Source organism: Antedon bifida, chromosome 7, assembly GCF_963402885.1.
Source record: "Antedon bifida chromosome 7, ecAntBifi1.1, whole genome shotgun sequence".
Lineage (NCBI taxonomy): Eukaryota > Metazoa > Echinodermata > Crinoidea > Comatulida > Antedonidae > Antedon > Antedon bifida.
In genome coordinates, this window is record NC_136232.1 from 10,754,996 (window position 1) to 10,772,836 (window position 17,841).

Sequence of the window (17,841 nt, forward strand, 5' to 3'; positions counted from 1 at the left end):
AAAATGATAAGGAAAATTTATCATCCTATATTTTATTTATACTTCCTAATACATTATACTTGTGGGCCTGGCATCATCATATTCATAGACAACTTGTTACGTCGGGACGTGTGTGGCTGTTCAGCGCACGCGCAATAACCATGGTTATGCATGCGCGTATTTGGAGTAGCTAAGGTAACTTTTATCTAAACATACGACGTACACCGTTCTTTTATCACCACCTTTTTACGACTGATGTAGTGTATAACCTATTGTATGAGCCCCATGGCGAACTGACAGTTTAATATTAATACTAAAGCTGGGCCTACTAAAAGATGGGGTTAGCGCAAAACTTCAAATACTTAGGTAAGCATAAAATATTTATAATGCTCTTTTTTCTAGCTTTCTTTATTTTATAGCCTAGGAGGCTAGCCTAGGCCTAGGAAGAAGATATAAGGAAATATAATATAACATTGAGTTTTATTTATCTTTTAAAGGAAATGATGTCGTCACAAAAGAAAAACAGATGATGAACACAAACATTGACAATCTCGTTATTATAATAGGCCTGTGCATGATGTACACAATTGCTTTTTACTTCATTAAATACAATCATGCCAAAAATAAAAGAAGACTTAATATCAAGACCTTATCAACAACAGCAAATATCAATAGCCGTAAGTTCAGATGTAAAATGGAGCGATTACAAAATGGCGAATCAACAAGTGATGATACAATTAAAACTGAATGTAATTCAAACAACAATAACGATGTTGATAATCGGAACAGCAAGGGCGTCATTCATGCCTTTTTGATGCCATTTCGTCAGTTGCGGAAGGTTTATCGTAGGTTTCGGTACAGAACATCGAATTCAGTTCTTCAAGATCCGCAAACTGGTCATCATGAGTCAGAAACAAGATCCAATCAACGAATTGATAATTTCCAGGCTAGTGACGTCAGTCGACAAAGACACCGTCGGCAAAAGGCATTTCGATGGTTGGACAAAACAACATCTTCGGATGATGAGGGTGGGGCTGTTCAGTTTAACCCACGAAGAAAGATCAAGAGTCCTAATTCCACAGCAGTTGTTGAGCAGCCAAGACGACGTCTTGTTAGATATTCCTCTTCAGATATCTCTTCAGACACCTCTACTGATACATCGTCGTCGTCGTCGTCGTCCTCCTCCTCCTCCTCCGATTCTTCGTCCGATGATAGCAGCACCGATTCCAGTCAATCCTGCGAAAATGTTCATGAAGATAGCACCAAGATCAGAACGCGACCACCTGTCCTGGCCCTGTCCCAGTCAAGCTCTAGCTCGTCTCTATCTATAAGATCTTCCTCTGAAAACAGAAATGAAAACAGTAACTCCACCACGCAGCAGAACGTCAGTTGGGCTTTTGCAGAACTCGACGGTAATTGCTCAAATAATACATCTATAGAAAAGAATAATGACAGCAAACTTCAAGGAGCACAAGTTACAACAACCAGACGAACAGCAGACGTTAAACCTCTTTGTATTGAACCAAGCGATGCAGGCGATGATGACGCCAGTCAACTATTCAATAACAAATGTCGGTCTATATTGAAATCACATGAATATACCGTGGCAGCAGTTCGATCACATGACTTTAGCAGCCCAGCCAAAAACCAATTATCAAACTCCAACCATCCACAACAATCGTTAATAGACATAAACTGGACAAGAGGACATAAAAATGACCGGCATTTACCAAACAAACCGATCGACGCTAAATCGAATACACTGCCAGAAGAGCACAACCTGACCGAAGACACCAATCCAAACCACTACATAAACCAAGAAGTAGCATTGGTCAACCAAGGCGTTACGACAACCAAACCAACCCGATCAAGTAGTTCAAACACAGAAACGGTCACAAATAGAGAAGGTCTCCATCAAGCGAATCAGGTTCGATGTGCCAAAACCAGCTTTTCCAAACAACGTTTTATTCCATATCGAAAACGACCTCTTACAGGCATGGGTCTCAACACCAAATCCATTCACAAATCAGTATGGGAAAAACTAACCAAAGGAGTGTCCCCGGATGTCATTCCTCATCATCTACACAAAATACAAGATCATGATAAATCAATAGATTACAATGATGTAGACAAATTAAAACGTGATCGTCTTGAAAAACAGCCAAAATATGACGTCACCTTTAAAGATCAGATCTCAGTTGTATCTGAAAGTAATGGGAGGCGTTCCTTCATGAGAAGTTCTTCAACAAAGTCTCACATCGTAGAAGAGAAACAGTCTGGACTTCCTAGCTCAATTCACTACAGAAAGGTAATACTTTTAAAGTACCTTTGTTTACATTCTTGTTTATAAGAATTAATTATGGAAGACTGGTTCTCTGAAATAAAGTCGGTCGTGTAGGCCTACTTACCGCGCACATACAACAAAACTTGAACTTGAACCGACTCGAGCTCGAGTAACAAACCAACTTTTATTATTCTATGTAGTATGAGATTGATCACAAGGAAATTAAACATGGACGACAGAACGAACTTATTTCAACAAATCCGTTCATGCACATCGACCATCAGGACAGTTTCTTTGAATGTAAGTAATGAAACGAATTCATTTTGAAGTTAAAATATTGCTAAATACTGTCAATATTTCATTTAGCCCATGCATGTATACTGTAAATACAGTATATCTCGTCATTAGATCATCGGCACTAAGTTAGATACTTATATCGGCACCAGTAGTAATACCTGCAAGTGGCGTGTATGGGGTGCATCAAGTATACACAGTTTTGTTTTTCGCGTTGTGTGTAAAGCTTGGTTCCCACTAGAACGCAACGCAAGGACGTAACGCAACGCAAAGTGGTTTGACCAATCTCAAGCGATGGATTATTCGAACAGTCGCGTGTGATTGGTTAACTCGCGTATGTTGCGTCTACGTCCTTGCGTTGCGTCCTAGTCGGAATCAAGCTTAAATGGTCATAAGGAATAACATAGGTTCTATATTTTTATTACCGTTACCGCTCATCTCTTTCTAGCTGAAGAGTACGGAGATTTGTTAGATCATTTACTGCAAGAAAGGATAACAACGTGTACAACAGGACTAATGGACCACGGCGAACATCTAGGCTTAGAAATGTTTGAAAAGATGATAAGATAATATGAAAAGATTCTTGAAAAATGAGACGAAGATTATGTATCATAATAAATAAGGCCGAAAAGACAATAATATGCGATCATTTTGTATGCTTTACAAGATAAATATCTTACGTAAACTAACAATAATAATCATTCATAATACAGTGGTGTTACCTAGAAAATGCTTCCGATAATAAATGCCAATTTACACAGACGAGCGGTAACGGTAAGCGGAAAACCGCGTAGCTTGTCCCACATAGAATCTGTATCTATCTTGAGCGGAAACCGTCCGCCCGCTCCGCGTTGTGATGGTCATAATGCTTATGGTTCCCACTACAGACGCAACGCAAGGACGTAACGCAACGTAAGTGATTCGATGAATCACAAGCAATGGATTATTCGAACTATTGCTTGTCATTGGTCAACTCGCTTGCGTTGCGTCTCCCAGCGTTGCGTCCTAGTGTGAATCAAGCTTTAGGAATAACATAGATTCTACATATACCGTTACCGCTCGTCTGTGTAAATTGGCCTTTTAACTTCGTTAAATACCGCTGAGTCTGCTGATACATGTTCAAACGACCGTAGCTAATGACATCATACTGGAATGGATTGTTCCGAGTGATATGTTACAAACATATGGTATATGATCTGTATATATGTGTTTATCAGTTACTGTTGAGATGAGGAGAGTAAAGGGAGCTACAGGTCTGCTTTTATCGCCTGACAACCCAAATTGAGGAGGTAAGTACCCGTAAGTAAGCAAGTTTATTGTGTTTTATCCTAACTTTCAATTTTAATGTGTTGTATGTTAAATGTATAGGCCTATTGAATGTTTGTATTTCAACATAAGATATCAATGTTCTAATGACTTACTGTATTATCTAATTCTTAATGAGAGTTCAAGGATTTTGTATTTTCGGTGAGTCTTGTTTTAGTAAGTTTTCAATTAACATACCATAATCAAAATAATCTTCACATTTTAGCAATTGTATCATACCAGCTCAGAGATATATTATTTTGTAGGCCTATTCTATCACTGGTTTGGTTAGCCCACTTTGACCGGACTAACTCCCTCAAAAGTGGTAATAATAATTTTTAATATTTAGTAAAGTACATCATAATAGTGTATAGGTATTTATGACACAATGATGTGTAATACAGCAAACAACACGATAATTTCAATTGCGGAAAACAGGATTTGTTATTGTGGTGTTTAAATAAATTACGAACGGCATTATTGGCTTATCTGTCGTTTTTGCGAATGTATTAACAGATGGAGAACTAAGTACATGAATTAAATCGCCTACGGTGCCAATGACTTTCAATTTCATATTTAATTATCTAACTCAAAATATCGTGTTATTGTTGCTGTCAGAGACCTGTCCGCCGCACGCGTACAAAATTAAAAGCGTGTATATATAGTTTCGACACGTACACGTGATAATGGATATGTATTTTACGTTAGATTATCATCTAATCTGAGTGTGCATGAAATTATGTATGATGATATTGATTCAAATGTTTAGAAAGTAATCTAAGCATAAAGCTTGGTTCCTTCCCACTTGGACGCAAACAAGAAGTGACCAATTACAAGCGACAATTGGTCAAATTGTGCGCGGTGCGCGCTTACGTCCTTGCGTTGCGTTCTGTGGGAAAAAAGCTTTGTCACACTTATTCAAGATATAAACACATCACAAGCACATTAATTCTAAACCGCCCGGTGATATACTGAAATTTAATTATTTAATTTGAAACGATTAAGATGAGGAAATCTGTGAGAACCAAACCGAGATTCGAACCCGGAACCTCCTGCTTGGTATGCAGATATCCTAACCATTAGACCATTGGGGCTTTCGTGGCATTGTTCAAAACATTGTTGTAAAAATGTAGTAATCTAATATATAATGTTATTCTACATTATTAAAGTAAACATTGTTGTTGGTAGGCCTAATTATATCAAAGAGGAATGACAAAGCGACTCATCCATTGTGTGTTATAGGCCACAGTTGCGTTAATTTAATAACACTTTAATAGGTCAACCAGTAATGAGCCGCTTATCGTTTTTCTATTAATAACTGTTATGATTTCTGGCAATTTGACATTTAAGCGAAGTATATCAGGATGAGACTAGATGGTAATTAATTAGACCGAATTCATTAAAATTACGTTAACAGTGTGATAACTAGCATAGGCTTTAGTCTTTTTAGTCTTGTTTGGTCTTTCCTTGCCTTTTATATTTGTTTTTTCTATGTAGGCTATATGGCAGAAACTGAATAAAAACAAATTTAGAAAATAACTGTCGAAAGTGTTTATCTTCAAACTAAAAAATAGCAATTGACATGTGATGAAATAAACAAACGTACATTTGCAGTAATTCTTTGTTTAAGCATAGACAAATATGCATATTCCTCATTTCGGTGTTGTAACTGATACAGTAGGCCTATAAGTGAAATGGATGGGAACTCGGGTGCGATTGATTGGACATTCAATATCAAGAATGTCATGCTTTTGTTTATTTCTTTATTAGCATGTTAAAGGATAAAATACCACGACAAGAAGTATGCGAGTTACAAAGAGACAATGGTAGGCATACTGGCTTACCCGCATGAAGTAAAACCTCAACCCACGCCCCTGAGATTGGAAGGCAGTACCGTGCTAAAGTACCACTAAATGATATGATACATACACTGTTCAGTATCGCACCACTTTAATATAGTACTGTAGTAAACTTTTAGGTCGCTTACCTTATAATAAATTATTCCACTGTCATAACAACATAATATTAGCTGGCCGATCCGGCAGTGATTGGTCCAAGGCGCGCTTGCGTCATCAAACGTCATCACGTGCTATTTACATCAACAACTCAATTCTAAATGTTTAAATGCTGTCCTCGCGGCCCTTGTTAGGCTTGTCATTGCTGGCACTGATGACGCGATGATGTAACTCATCCACAATGACCTAGAAATGTCAACTTTAATACTGCAATTATAAAATTCAATAACAACATACAAATCATTATGTCTGTATAATATCATATCAATAAGTATTCATATTATAAATTGGTACATCGATATTCAATCAATACTGTCTAAAGCTTGGTTCTACTTGGACGCAACGCAATGATGTAAGCGCAACGTACGTAATTTGACCAATCACACGCAATTGGTTATTGAAGTGTCACTTTGGCCAAGTTGCGTTGTGCTTACGTCATCGCGTTAAGTCCTAGTGGGAGAACCTAGCTTTAAAATGATAACTAGGTTTTCTATTTATTATTTATTAAAAGAGAAAGATTAAAATGTGCTTCGTTCTTCTTTTTTTCAGAATTTGCGTCTTAAAATTGTATATGTCACGATGGGTTGTGAGTGTGCATATGCTTGCAGTCGGAACGGAATACTCAAGTTTTTCGAAATTGTAAGTAGGCCTGCGGAAAAGACTAAACAATTCGATGACAGGACAAACGTTCAGCAACGCGACGACGGGAAAAACGAATCAGCAACGCGACGACGAGACAAACGTATCAGCAACGCGACGATGAGACAAACGTATCAGCAACGGGACGACGACGAGACAAATGTTCAGCAACGCGACGACCAGACAAACGTATCAACGACGCGGCGACAAGACAAACGTATCAGCAACGCAACGACGAGACAAATGTATCAACAACGCGACGACGAGACAAACGTATCAGCAACGCGACGACGGGACAAACATTCAGCAACGCGACGACGAGACAAGCGTATCAGCAACGCGACGACGAGACAAACGCATCAGCAACGCGACGACGAGAGGCAAACGTATCAGCAACACGACAACGACGAGACAAACGTATCAGCAACGCGACGACGTGAGAAAACGTAGGACGTGGAATTTAAATACGCGAAAATGATATATGACGATTTATCCTCATGTTCACTCTGTTTTAATTATTTTCTAGGCGTTTATGTTGGTAGCTTTTGCATTTGTAATGAACGTAATAGATGATGTATTGAACAATCCATATTGCAATGAAATCGTCAAAGACTTCTACGGTTATAGATGCGTACCTAACGAGTACTCGGTGTTTGTGGCACTCACATTCATCGTAGCTGTTAATGTACTGCTGCTATTGGTAATTCGTACGTTATCAGATACGCGAATTGCCATTAGATATGTAAGTTGTTCTTATTTTTGTTTATAAACCAGACAACGGTAAAAATCGAATTTTCAAATTACTGTAGATCAAATAATTATAACATATATAATGACAATTAAGTCAGTGTTCGACAGTATTATGGAAAAGGGAGGAAAAGAATTCATGAATACACTGATGTTACGCGTGTGCCTCAACTTTTCAACAAAAATTCTCGTTTCATCTGGTTTCGAATAATTTATGTTTGTATATCTACTTCCTTAGTTTATCCAAAGAAAAAATAGACATTAAAATATGAATAAAAACAAGTATATATGTGTTTTTATTCGTTATAGGAGTTGGTGTGTTGTTTCTTCGAATTTTCGTTTGTCATCATAGCTGTGGTCGTGTTGACGTCTAGAATCGTCCAATACAGCAAAGTCGTACGAAGAGAACTCATAGGCGTGGTATGTTGTACACAATTATTATATTCAGTACAATTGTATCTTTATAATATTAATTTCAGCAAAAAATTAATTTGTTTTTTTCTTCTTCTTTCTCATCAGGTGATTGCCTTTTTATCATTCCCGTTGTTTCTGCTCGATGCTCACTTTGCTTATCAAAAGTCTGCAATAATGTTTTGAAACGGTTGTGGTCGGTCTATCGTATCGTAACTAACTTACCAATATTCTCAGTACACAACAACAACGTCAAAACGCCATACATTGCGCTAAACACGGTATAAGCAAGTTCGTTTATGCGAGTAAAGCTCGAGTCGTCAACTATTTAGCGTGTGTCTAAACACATAATATACATATTGTACATTTAGATTATATTTGTTTACAAATAAAGTTTAAAAAAAACATGTCAAGTTTCTGTTTTAATTTGACCAATCACAAGCCAATATCATTTCTACCTAAGACACGACGCAATGACGTAAGCGCAAATCAAGTAATTTGACCAATCGCAGTCCAACTTCGTTTCCACTGACGTACGCTTAATGATTGAACAGACGATGAAATGACATCTAGCTATTAATTTTATTCTAATATCTCAAATATATTTAAAAAAAACTACAACTGTTTATAAAAATGAGCATAACATTTATTCTGTATAACAAATGACATTTTAAAGTGGACTCTACACATCATTAGTGTTCCTATTACATTAACAGTAATACTACATTATTCATCAATACTTACACTTACTATTACTGTCTCGGTGCATAACACGCCATCTATAATGTTAGAACTGTTATTTTTTTGGAACAATTTGACTATCATACCTTACCTAATAAAATTTAACATCACCTTAAAATTCACCAACTTCAAAACCATCGTGTGTTTTATCTAATAAAAGATTTTTATTCTCAATATTAAAATTTAGATAATTTGTATAGGATAACTGGTGAACACGTATAAAATATCAAATTTAGCAGTTATGATTGAGAAAAATTGTAAATAAAATATGCAAATGACACAGAACATGGTTAAATTGACAGCATTTTACAATATTCTAAGTAAACTCATTAAAAAATAAAATATCACCAGATGTGAAGAGCAGGAAGTGTTTTTATGCTGACTTTGTACATGCAATACATTACCTTAAAACATACAAAATTATATAATTGTAACGATCCACTGTGTATAGTTTGTGAAATTCTGTGATACAAGTTATTGCTAAAATGTAATTAGTGATCTAATCCTCGTCCATATTACCGTTTTGATCGTTAAAAGCCTCGGCGCCATACGACGCATCCTGGTCATCCGTTACAGGTTCACTTTTAATGTTCGTTTGTTCAAAACCTTCTTCAAATGTTTCTTCTTGCTCCTCGCGATCTCCTCGGTCTCTCTCTCTATCGCGGTCTCTGTCTCGATCACGCTCTCTGCGTTCACCCCGGTCCCTGTCACGATCACCACGATCTTTATCCCTGCGTCGTTCTCTGTCCTTATCACGATCACCACGATCACGTTCCCTATCACGATCCTTACGTCTATCCCGATCGCGATCTCTGTCTCTACGTCTTTCACGGTCTCTGTCACCACGATCTCTACTTCTGCTTCGGCTTTTGCGACGTTCACGTTCTCTGTCTCCGCGATCTCGTTCACCACGCTCTCTGTCACCTCGATCGCGATCTCGTTCACCACGATCTCTTTCGCCCCTATCTCTTTCGCCCCTATCACGTTCTCCACGATCCCTTCTTGTATCTCTCATATCTCTCTCCCTATCTTCGTCCCTAAAGATTAAAAAAAAACTTAAATTAATATTTTTTATCACAATTATATTCACAATTTTAATTTAAGCCGTTTACATGGACAACATCCAGTAAAGACAATCTAACGTGTGTAATTTATAGTATGTTATTTTGTAAAAAACATTATACAGTAAACAAGACCCCTAAGGTACCAAGGTTCCCATCTCTATGAAACTTTTCAGAACTATACGTCGTGTACCACAAACTTTATATCAACATCCTTATGAAGTTTAATAATCATGACTGACCTTGCTGCAGCAGCTGCCTGCGACATCTCCTCACGACCTGAATGTCGAACATTAATCTCTGGCCCTCCTCGTCTTGTTCCTCCAATACCACCACCTGAATTTAGATACAAAGAATAAACCTTCAATAACAGTCATCAATGATGTTCACCTGTATATTATGCATCATTTGAATACATTGAATCTTCTCCAAAGGCACAAGACAGGAAACAGGTTTAAATATATATGGAAGTGAACAATTTAACTCTAAATCATTATTAAATTAATACAATAATGTTAATTCAGTACATATACCAATAATAATAATGACAAACACATTACCTAATCGTCTCGGAAGCCAACCCTTTACCGTTCGTGATCGTTCTACATCCACAAGAACACGACGCCCATCGATCTTCTTACCATCAGCGTACTTGTAAGCGGCTGTTTGAAATTATTAAATCACAAAAAAACACAGAATATCAACTAGGGGACAATACTTGGGGGTAACACCATGAGCAGGGTGATAATACCAACCTGTCTTTACCTGTTAGGATACAAAGTTTTAATAGACGATTTAACAGCTCTGTAATTAACCTGTAGTAGAAAGTATTACCCCCTCAACTTGCATGTTTGTATTCACCCAAACAAATTATTTAATCAAAACTATTTACAAAACAAGGTCATCGGCTGTTACTGTTAAATATAATAATCAGATACTAACCTAAAAGGATTTTGTTTTACTTTAAAAATTGGAAAATAGTTACATAGTTTACAAAACTTCCATGTAGAAGCGACCATTTACTGAAACTATCACATTTTGAATGGAGCAATAGGTAAAATGGCTGAATGATTAAAAGAAAGAAATATGCCACAAGCACCTGATAAATGGCCTCAAATTTGAAATATATCAAAATTATAATAACTATTAACTGAAATACATATTGTAAATGCTATATAAAGACAATGTTGCTTGTTGTAGTTACTACTGTAGCAAAACAGCTCATTTATTAGTTATTTTTTGTTTGCAAAAAGTCTAACATCCGTACGTCTGAATATTGTATAACATACTATCCTGAAACAAAAGTGCTGCGTTTATTTAAGACATGGTTTCTTAACTCAGTAGTACGCATCAATTTGAAATAGGAATTTTTTTTGATTACAGAAGAATTCATAGAGATAGTATAACTATTTGATCTAAACTAGAACAACATTGACAAACTAACTGCTATAACTCTTAAGAAAAAAAAAACCAAAATAACTTTCTAATGGCCCCAAAAAAGAAAAAAAAATGGTACAAAGAATGCAGTTAATTTGTATGAAAGACAGAAGGGAAATGGCAGTTTAGGAATGAATGTCCAAAATAACCCCACCTAGAATCTATTATGGTACAAATAAAAGGGTTATACAAAACAAGGGCTTTATGTTCAATTGTATTCTTATTGTTCTACACATTTCCTTACCAAATAATAGATACACCCAAAATAATACCACCTGAACTTACACCCATTTTCTATCACAAAATTCCCCCATTCACATCACCATTTACCCCTTGCTCTGGTCAGGTTCTGGTAGAACGTTGATAGTCCGTGGATAATTTTGAAATGCCCAAAAAACGCACTTACCAAAATGCACTTTATTGTCCCGATTTAAACTTACCAAAAATTTCAAGTGCATTTTATTTTTATTGCATTAAACAAATTTCACAAAATATATCAAAACAAACGTTACTAAGAACAATGTAGTGATGATATTTTTAATGGTTATTTTAAATGTATTTTTAAAATAAGTTTAAAATTATATTAATTTCATTTTGTAATATTTAGATAATTTAGATATTAACATTTAATGTTTATGCTTGTAGACTTTTAGCATGCATTGCAAGGAATCACTAATGTTATAAATGTTTTTTAAATCAAATTCCAAGATTAACATTTATTTTATTTCTAAATTTTCATTTAATCAAATTACATGTTCAACTTAACAGTATAAACAATGTGGTTATATTACTACAAAATATTTTATTATAAATTATTTAAACTTTAGAACATTTTTTTGGACGGATAATCTTGTTATTTTATTATTTATTTTAAAAAAAAGCTATTTATTAATCCTATTTTATTATTTATGTCTGTATTAATTTATATTTGACGTAGACACATCCTTACCACGTTCTTACCAAATGACCTTCCTTAATACAAACCTAACTCAAACATGGTTCTTAATCGCACATGAGGGCGAGGGAAGAGCGTGTGACACGCAACAAAGCCGTTACGTGAAGCAGGGCGCACACACGTTAGGCTATGAAAGTAACAAAAATAGTGCCATGTCAGTCTCAATTACAAAACTCCCTAATTTAACGCTAATTTTCTAATAACTTTCCTAAAATAAAAATTCAAATTTAGTCAATAACAGTAGGCCAAAAAGATTGAAACCAAATACTCTTGTCACACTTACCAATCTAAACTATTTTCTTTCAAGCCTGCATTTACATATAATATATAATTTTACAGTAACTTGATATCATAGTGTAAATCATTTTCTAAATTGTACTTTGCTTAAAGGAACTCCTTTCCTTATTGTGGTCATATTAAAACTATGATGCGGAAAGATTTTTAAGTATTCTAAACAATTTTAAGATTGTCCCGAATAGACATTTTGTTGTGAACATTTTCTTAGAAGAAACAATGTTGGCAATATTACACATTTTAAATCAGGTATGTTTAACATATAGCATACTGTACTACAGGAATTTGTACAGGAATATAAACCCATGTTTTTGCCCTAGTATTCCACTGTTGTCCCTTTTGGGATTCATTTACGCACAAACTCTAATCCAGTTTAATTTAGGAAAGTTATTTTGACATCTAAAACACACAGGTAGTAGGTACCCCGCCTAATACAGTCCAATTAAAGAAAGTTGTACTTTTAGCTAACAGGCAACACACGTAATTATCAAGTAAAGCAATCAACAATAGTAAATGATAATACAAAGTTAACTTGATGTGCTGATACTCACTGTGCATGTCTCGTTCATGTTCATACTCAATAAATGCATACCCTCGTGGTTTGCCAGTCTTCTTATCGTGGACTAAGTTAATCTAGACACAAAAAACAAAGACAATTGTACTAAACCAACCAACACTATAGCATGAAAAAAGCATTAATGCTTCTGTACCTCTCTTGACCAGAACATATTCTTCTTTGATTCATATGGGCTGTATTTTAATGGGTGGTCAGACCAGTGCTTTTTTAGTGCTGTTTTAAATTGGTTTAGTGAGATTCAACCACAGTTGAGTTCTAGCAATTTATAGTTCTTATAGAGAACATATTCTGTCTCGTTTTCAATGTACAGGTCTTATGAAAATGACAAATTGCACTCAAAACATTCAGGTGTACTGTTGTAAATCACACATTTTATGTGTTAGGTGAGTGATCTCACTGCCACGCCTTAAAAGACAATGCTTGAATTTAAATAAGACTAGACTAAATCAAGAATAAATGAATCTATAGAGTAGGTTTGCAAACTTTTAAGCACAAAATAAGATCAGACAAGCAAAATTAACGTACCATTTTAATCGGGCCATATGTTTCAAACTCTCGTCTCAATTTCGATTCTGATGTATCAAAGTTCTGCACAAAAAAGAAGAAAATCTTGTAAAACAACTTATTCTTAAATAAATTTAGATATACCAACTGGAATTTTGTATGTTGAAAACATAAACTTACAATTCTTGCTACAAATAAGGTCTTGAATGCATCACTTGTGGAACTCATGTTGTTATGAGGATCCCCTGTGTAAATAAGATACACATTATTAATCATATTCAAATTTAGGCAAAAGTGATTCTGTTTCAACAATAGTTTAGTTTATTTAGCCTACAGTATACGTAGTTGTCTTTTTATTATGCTGAGTGTGTACCTGAGATGGCAAACTTTGATTTTGAATAACATTTCACTCAAAATCAACAACCAATCAGGTAATTGCTGTGCCTGGTGTTTACTACGTACAGTCACATGATGAAGTGAAATTTACGTGAAAAATCCAGGAATTAAAATATAAATATCTATTATCTAATTATTTCTAATGACAAGCAATAATGTGTAAGACTGCTGTCAAGAGATGTGCTGGGAGATTGTGTGTTTGAAGGTTCGAGGCTAAGTAAAATGTATAAAAAATTATTTGAGAGATTTTAAAATTAGGATGCGTACATGCTTCAATTTCTCCCTGTATTTTCATGAGTGTTTGGTCTTCTCGTTCTTTAGCTTTCCGCATAATCTTTTCCTCCCTCGTTTCTCCTCTTGTTGGTGGGGGCGTCTCCTCTGGATCCTGAAATATACAAACAATTTAGGAATTGTGCATCTCAAGGCCTAGGCTACTTATCTTTTATTGATAAATGCACTCATTTTAATAAAAATTAGTTAAACTTTTTTAAAATACCAAATTAGTGAGTATCTAGGGCATATGACCGTTTCGGCCACAGACAGTTTCGGCCACAACAGATTTCTATGGCGCGCCATTCACGCATATATTAGACCGTGCTATTGTTTTTGCTATTAGTTATCGCATCTCATGCTTTGTTGTATAGTATTTTTTTATGACTATTACTACACATTACAGTGTTATCATTCTTAACGTTATTCCACTACAATTTGCATTTATTAGATTTGTTGTTTCCATTCCAGTTTAGTTGTATCATGGGGTCTGTATCTGCTGAAAAAATCAAAATAATCGATTTTTTCCAGTCACCGCAAACCACAAAAATAATCGCGTTGCAATTGAAAATTGCTACGACTTTAATCGGTTATTCAGGTAATCGGTTTTTAAAATCACGTCATCATTCCCCCCACAGCGCATTCAAGTTATGAAAGGCCGATGAGAGTTGGTTTGTTTACATCCTATCGCTGCGTTAAACTCTCACATGTAGGATTAAAAATTACTCATACGTAAAGCTATATTATTTGTAAAACATCTAGGCCCACTACCGTACCACATACAACATAATAATGATGTTATATTAATAAAGACACGTCGGCAAGAAAAGTTCGTTTCGCCGTTCGTTGGTTCTACCTTCGGCCTGCTAGGCCTACTATAGGCTATATATTTCTACCGAAACAGACAACAGGCCTACAAAAGGACATGTAAAACATCGTTAGCCTGGACTGGTGCGATGTAAGGGTGTACTTGTAACACAGAATCCTGGAATCTCTCGGTATAATTCTCCCCCACAAAATAATAAAAATCAAATGTTTAACATTTGATTGTTATTCGGTCTACATCGCGATCGTTGTTTTGCTGATCGTCGTCGTCGATATCGCGCAAATAAACAGCATGCTTTGTGTGACGTGAATGAGTTTGCCATACTCTCGAGGTCAAAGTGGGGTCAATAATCGCTATTTGTGCTCAAAACTGCTCCGCAATAATCGGTTAAAACAAGAAATAATCGATTAAAACACGCAATGGATTGAGTGTTTTTAATCGGTTATTTTTAATCGGTTATTTTATTTTGCGCCGTTTCTGCTGCCCAAAAATAATCGATTAAAAAAATAAACGGTTAATAATCGATTATTTCTGCTCAGCAGAAACAGGCCCATGGAGTCTTGGCGAAAAACAAATTCAACTGTCAGTGACACAGTTAAATACTCTCTTAGTACAGACGTATTAATAGTTTGGCTATGAAAAAAGAAATGCTAAGAAAAAAAAATAAGTTTAATTAAAACGTTTTTCCTTCCATTGCTTAGGTGACCTAAGGAACAAAGAGGAATATCAGGAACTTACACATCAATACAAGCAGAATCAAGAAGAAAATTAGTGATAAAAAAAATAAATTTAACTAGACATGAAACTCGTCACTTTGACGAGTTAGTTATCCGCACCACGACAAACGCCACGTGCACGTCATACGTTGGAATATTGCACACAGATAAAGATTATGGCATTATGACAAGAACTGAAGAATATGATATGCTGTTAGTGCTGAATTCTGTCAATTTGTGTCATATAGTATATACATGCAAAGAGTATAATCTGTATACATATTACATACAGTGTAGAATAGGTGAAATTACGGGACCCGCCATTTATTCCAATTTTTAACATGGCGACGGTATCAAAATGAAACACTTAAATAGCAATTTCTGGAGGAAATTATCTCAGGAACAACATATTAACGTGTAGAAGAAATTTGAATACGTAAAATATAGATGCGCACCCTTTTAAATGTGATGAACTATTACGCAAAATATGAAAATACGACTTTTTTTATTCAACTGGCCATATGATGACGTCACAACATCCGATTGGCAAAATGTTTACATGAATTCGTATCTACAATCCAATAGCTTCCAGAAAACGTTTTAATCGTGATTATCACATTTTATTCTTACGAGCTATTACAGATTAAAATTTACTGTAAAGATGAAATTAATGACCCACGTAATTAAAATTTTTAGGCACGATGACGTCATAAAAATTAAAATATTTTTATCTCATGCTAAAGAAAGTTGATTGACCTACACAATATATAAATTTAGGCGAAAAAGGAATACAGATAAGCGTGATGCGCTCCATTGAATGTGATGAGCAATAACGAAAGAGACAAAAATCCTATATTTTACATTCGTGTGGCCATACGATGACGTCACAATGTTTTTTTAGCCTTATCGATGCATGATCCGATATCTACAACTCATCAACTTCTAGATTTTGTAATAAAAATAAACGGTTCACGGTTTACTTTAGAAACTATGACTGTTTAAAAAAAGACATAATTTTGACGATTTTTTAAGCTTTTTCATAAAAAACGCGCACGAATTGTCTAATTCAACGTGTTCGTATGGCGTTATTTAAACTGGAAAAGGTCTAAATTGTTTTCAAAATTACTAGGAAAGACTTGAAAAATATAATTCAAGAGAAAAAAATATGTTTTTAACGCTACGTGCGCACCGCGTGCGTAAAAAATTGCGCGCCCGTGGGAATTTTTGACATGCTCAAAATGACAAGAAACGCATAAAAAGTTGATTAGAAATTAATTTTGCGCATTTTGAAATTTTAAATGCGCGTGCGCGCGTAACTTCTTGTGAAACATGCCATTTTTAATCCGTAGAAAGTTTGCCCCTGATATGACTTAAATTTTGTCAAAGTGTCAATACTAAATGACTTTTGGTTTTTAATCTATAATCAATCATTGAAATTCATAAAATTGCGCGTAAGTCACGTTGCGCAACTATGACGTCATTCAAAAATAGGAGGTGCACAACTTCACGTAAATGCCCATATGTTGTCAAAGTTATGAAATGTTATGTTTACACATTTTAGAGAAACGCGACTCACAAAAAGGAAGGAAGGATCCAAGAATAATACAGAAAAAAAATATTGATCCCATACAGTAACAAGGAGTTATCCGCTCTACCAAGCGGATAACTAATAAAACTTTGTCGTCTTCATTTGATTGGTTTTTAATACAACACAGGAGTAATTCAATGTTTTATCATGGAGCTCAGGTCATGTCTTAAGAACACAGGTGCATAAATAAAACGAACATATCAGACCCAACATAAAAATAATAATTGAGTAATTTGTTCCCCTATCAATGGCACTATGGGCGTTCCATAGATATGGTAGTATTATTGTCTGTGGCCGAAATTGTCTGTGGCCGAAGTTGGCCTAATCCGTATCTGGGCCTATATAATACTCCATTATTATTATTAAATTAATAAATAGAGGCCTACTAACTAATTCACAGGTCTAAGGCTAACTCTAAAATATCACTTATTACTAATAGGCTAGGCCTAGCCCTTACCTCAAAAAGGCCGTTAACGAGGTCGGCCATTCCTGTGTAGCCAGATGTCTTCTTTTCATGGCGGAGCTTCACAACAGGCTGAATATACGGAATGGGGTCACGAGGAGCAAACAACGCCAACAAATTCGGCGGTAAATACTGAGTCATTTTGACGAATTGATCAAAACTTCAAAAGTATGACTCTCAAAATTCCATAGGATATATTTTCAAGTAAACTTGCATAAAAAGTACTTATTACTGGGTAAAAATCAATATAAACTGTTCTCCTTTGTGCAGCACAACCCACTTCTTCTTCTCGATCAACACGCGTCGTCGTTCATTAAAATGGCGTCATTAAATACTGCC

At 35.4% G+C, this 17,841-nt stretch overlaps 3 protein-coding genes across 3 annotated transcripts; 2 read left to right on the plus strand and 1 right to left on the minus strand.

The window, feature by feature from the left end:
- Window positions 1-753: 753 nt before the first annotated feature.
- LOC144848443 (uncharacterized) lies at window positions 754-3,144 on the plus strand. The gene is made up of 3 exons (XM_078705175.1): window positions 754-2,287; window positions 2,470-2,563; window positions 3,006-3,144. The coding sequence occupies exons 1-3, from the start codon at window positions 794-796 to the stop codon at window positions 3,125-3,127; spliced, it is 1,710 nt and encodes a 569-aa protein (XP_078561301.1). The 5' UTR covers window positions 754-793; the 3' UTR covers window positions 3,128-3,144.
- A 2,577-nt stretch (window positions 3,145-5,721) lies between these two features.
- LOC144848337 (uncharacterized) lies at window positions 5,722-8,068 on the plus strand. The gene is made up of 5 exons (XM_078705056.1): window positions 5,722-5,765; window positions 6,427-6,516; window positions 7,043-7,258; window positions 7,573-7,683; window positions 7,783-8,068. The coding sequence occupies exons 2-5, from the start codon at window positions 6,457-6,459 to the stop codon at window positions 7,858-7,860; spliced, it is 465 nt and encodes a 154-aa protein (XP_078561182.1). The 5' UTR covers window positions 5,722-5,765; window positions 6,427-6,456; the 3' UTR covers window positions 7,861-8,068.
- Window positions 8,069-8,237: 169 nt separating this feature from the next.
- On the minus strand, window positions 8,238-17,810 carry LOC144847393 (U1 small nuclear ribonucleoprotein 70 kDa-like). Its single transcript, XM_078703723.1, has 8 exons — window positions 17,497-17,810; window positions 13,907-14,024; window positions 13,424-13,488; window positions 13,265-13,327; window positions 12,714-12,795; window positions 10,037-10,138; window positions 9,719-9,812; window positions 8,238-9,452 (listed from the first exon to the last, which is right to left on the minus strand). Exons 1-8 carry the CDS (start codon window positions 17,641-17,643, stop codon window positions 8,915-8,917), a joined length of 1,209 nt encoding a protein of 402 aa, XP_078559849.1. The 5' UTR covers window positions 17,644-17,810; the 3' UTR covers window positions 8,238-8,914.
- Window positions 17,811-17,841: the final 31 nt, after the last annotated feature.

Coding starts and splice junctions, on each gene's coding strand:
- LOC144848443 (XM_078705175.1), top strand. CDS start 794: ATGCCATTTCGTCAGTTGCGGAAGGTTTATCGTAGGTTTCGGTACAGA. Junction 2,288..2,469: donor GCTCAATTCACTACAGAAAG/GTAATACTTTTA, acceptor ATGTAGTATGAG/ATTGATCACAAGGAAATTAA. Junction 2,564..3,005: donor TCAGGACAGTTTCTTTGAAT/GTAAGTAATGAA, acceptor ATCTCTTTCTAG/CTGAAGAGTACGGAGATTTG.
- LOC144847393 (XM_078703723.1), bottom strand. CDS start 17,643: ATGACTCAGTATTTACCGCCGAATTTGTTGGCGTTGTTTGCTCCTCGT. Junction 13,489..13,906: donor ACAGGGAGAAATTGAAGCAT/GTACGCATCCTA, acceptor TTATTTACACAG/GGGATCCTCATAACAACATG. Junction 9,813..10,036: donor TTGGCTTCCGAGACGATTAG/GTAATGTGTTTG, acceptor ATCTAAATTCAG/GTGGTGGTATTGGAGGAACA.
- LOC144848337 (XM_078705056.1), top strand. CDS start 6,457: ATGGGTTGTGAGTGTGCATATGCTTGCAGTCGGAACGGAATACTCAAG. Junction 7,259..7,572: donor CGCGAATTGCCATTAGATAT/GTAAGTTGTTCT, acceptor TATTCGTTATAG/GAGTTGGTGTGTTGTTTCTT. Junction 7,684..7,782: donor GAAGAGAACTCATAGGCGTG/GTATGTTGTACA, acceptor CTTTCTCATCAG/GTGATTGCCTTTTTATCATT.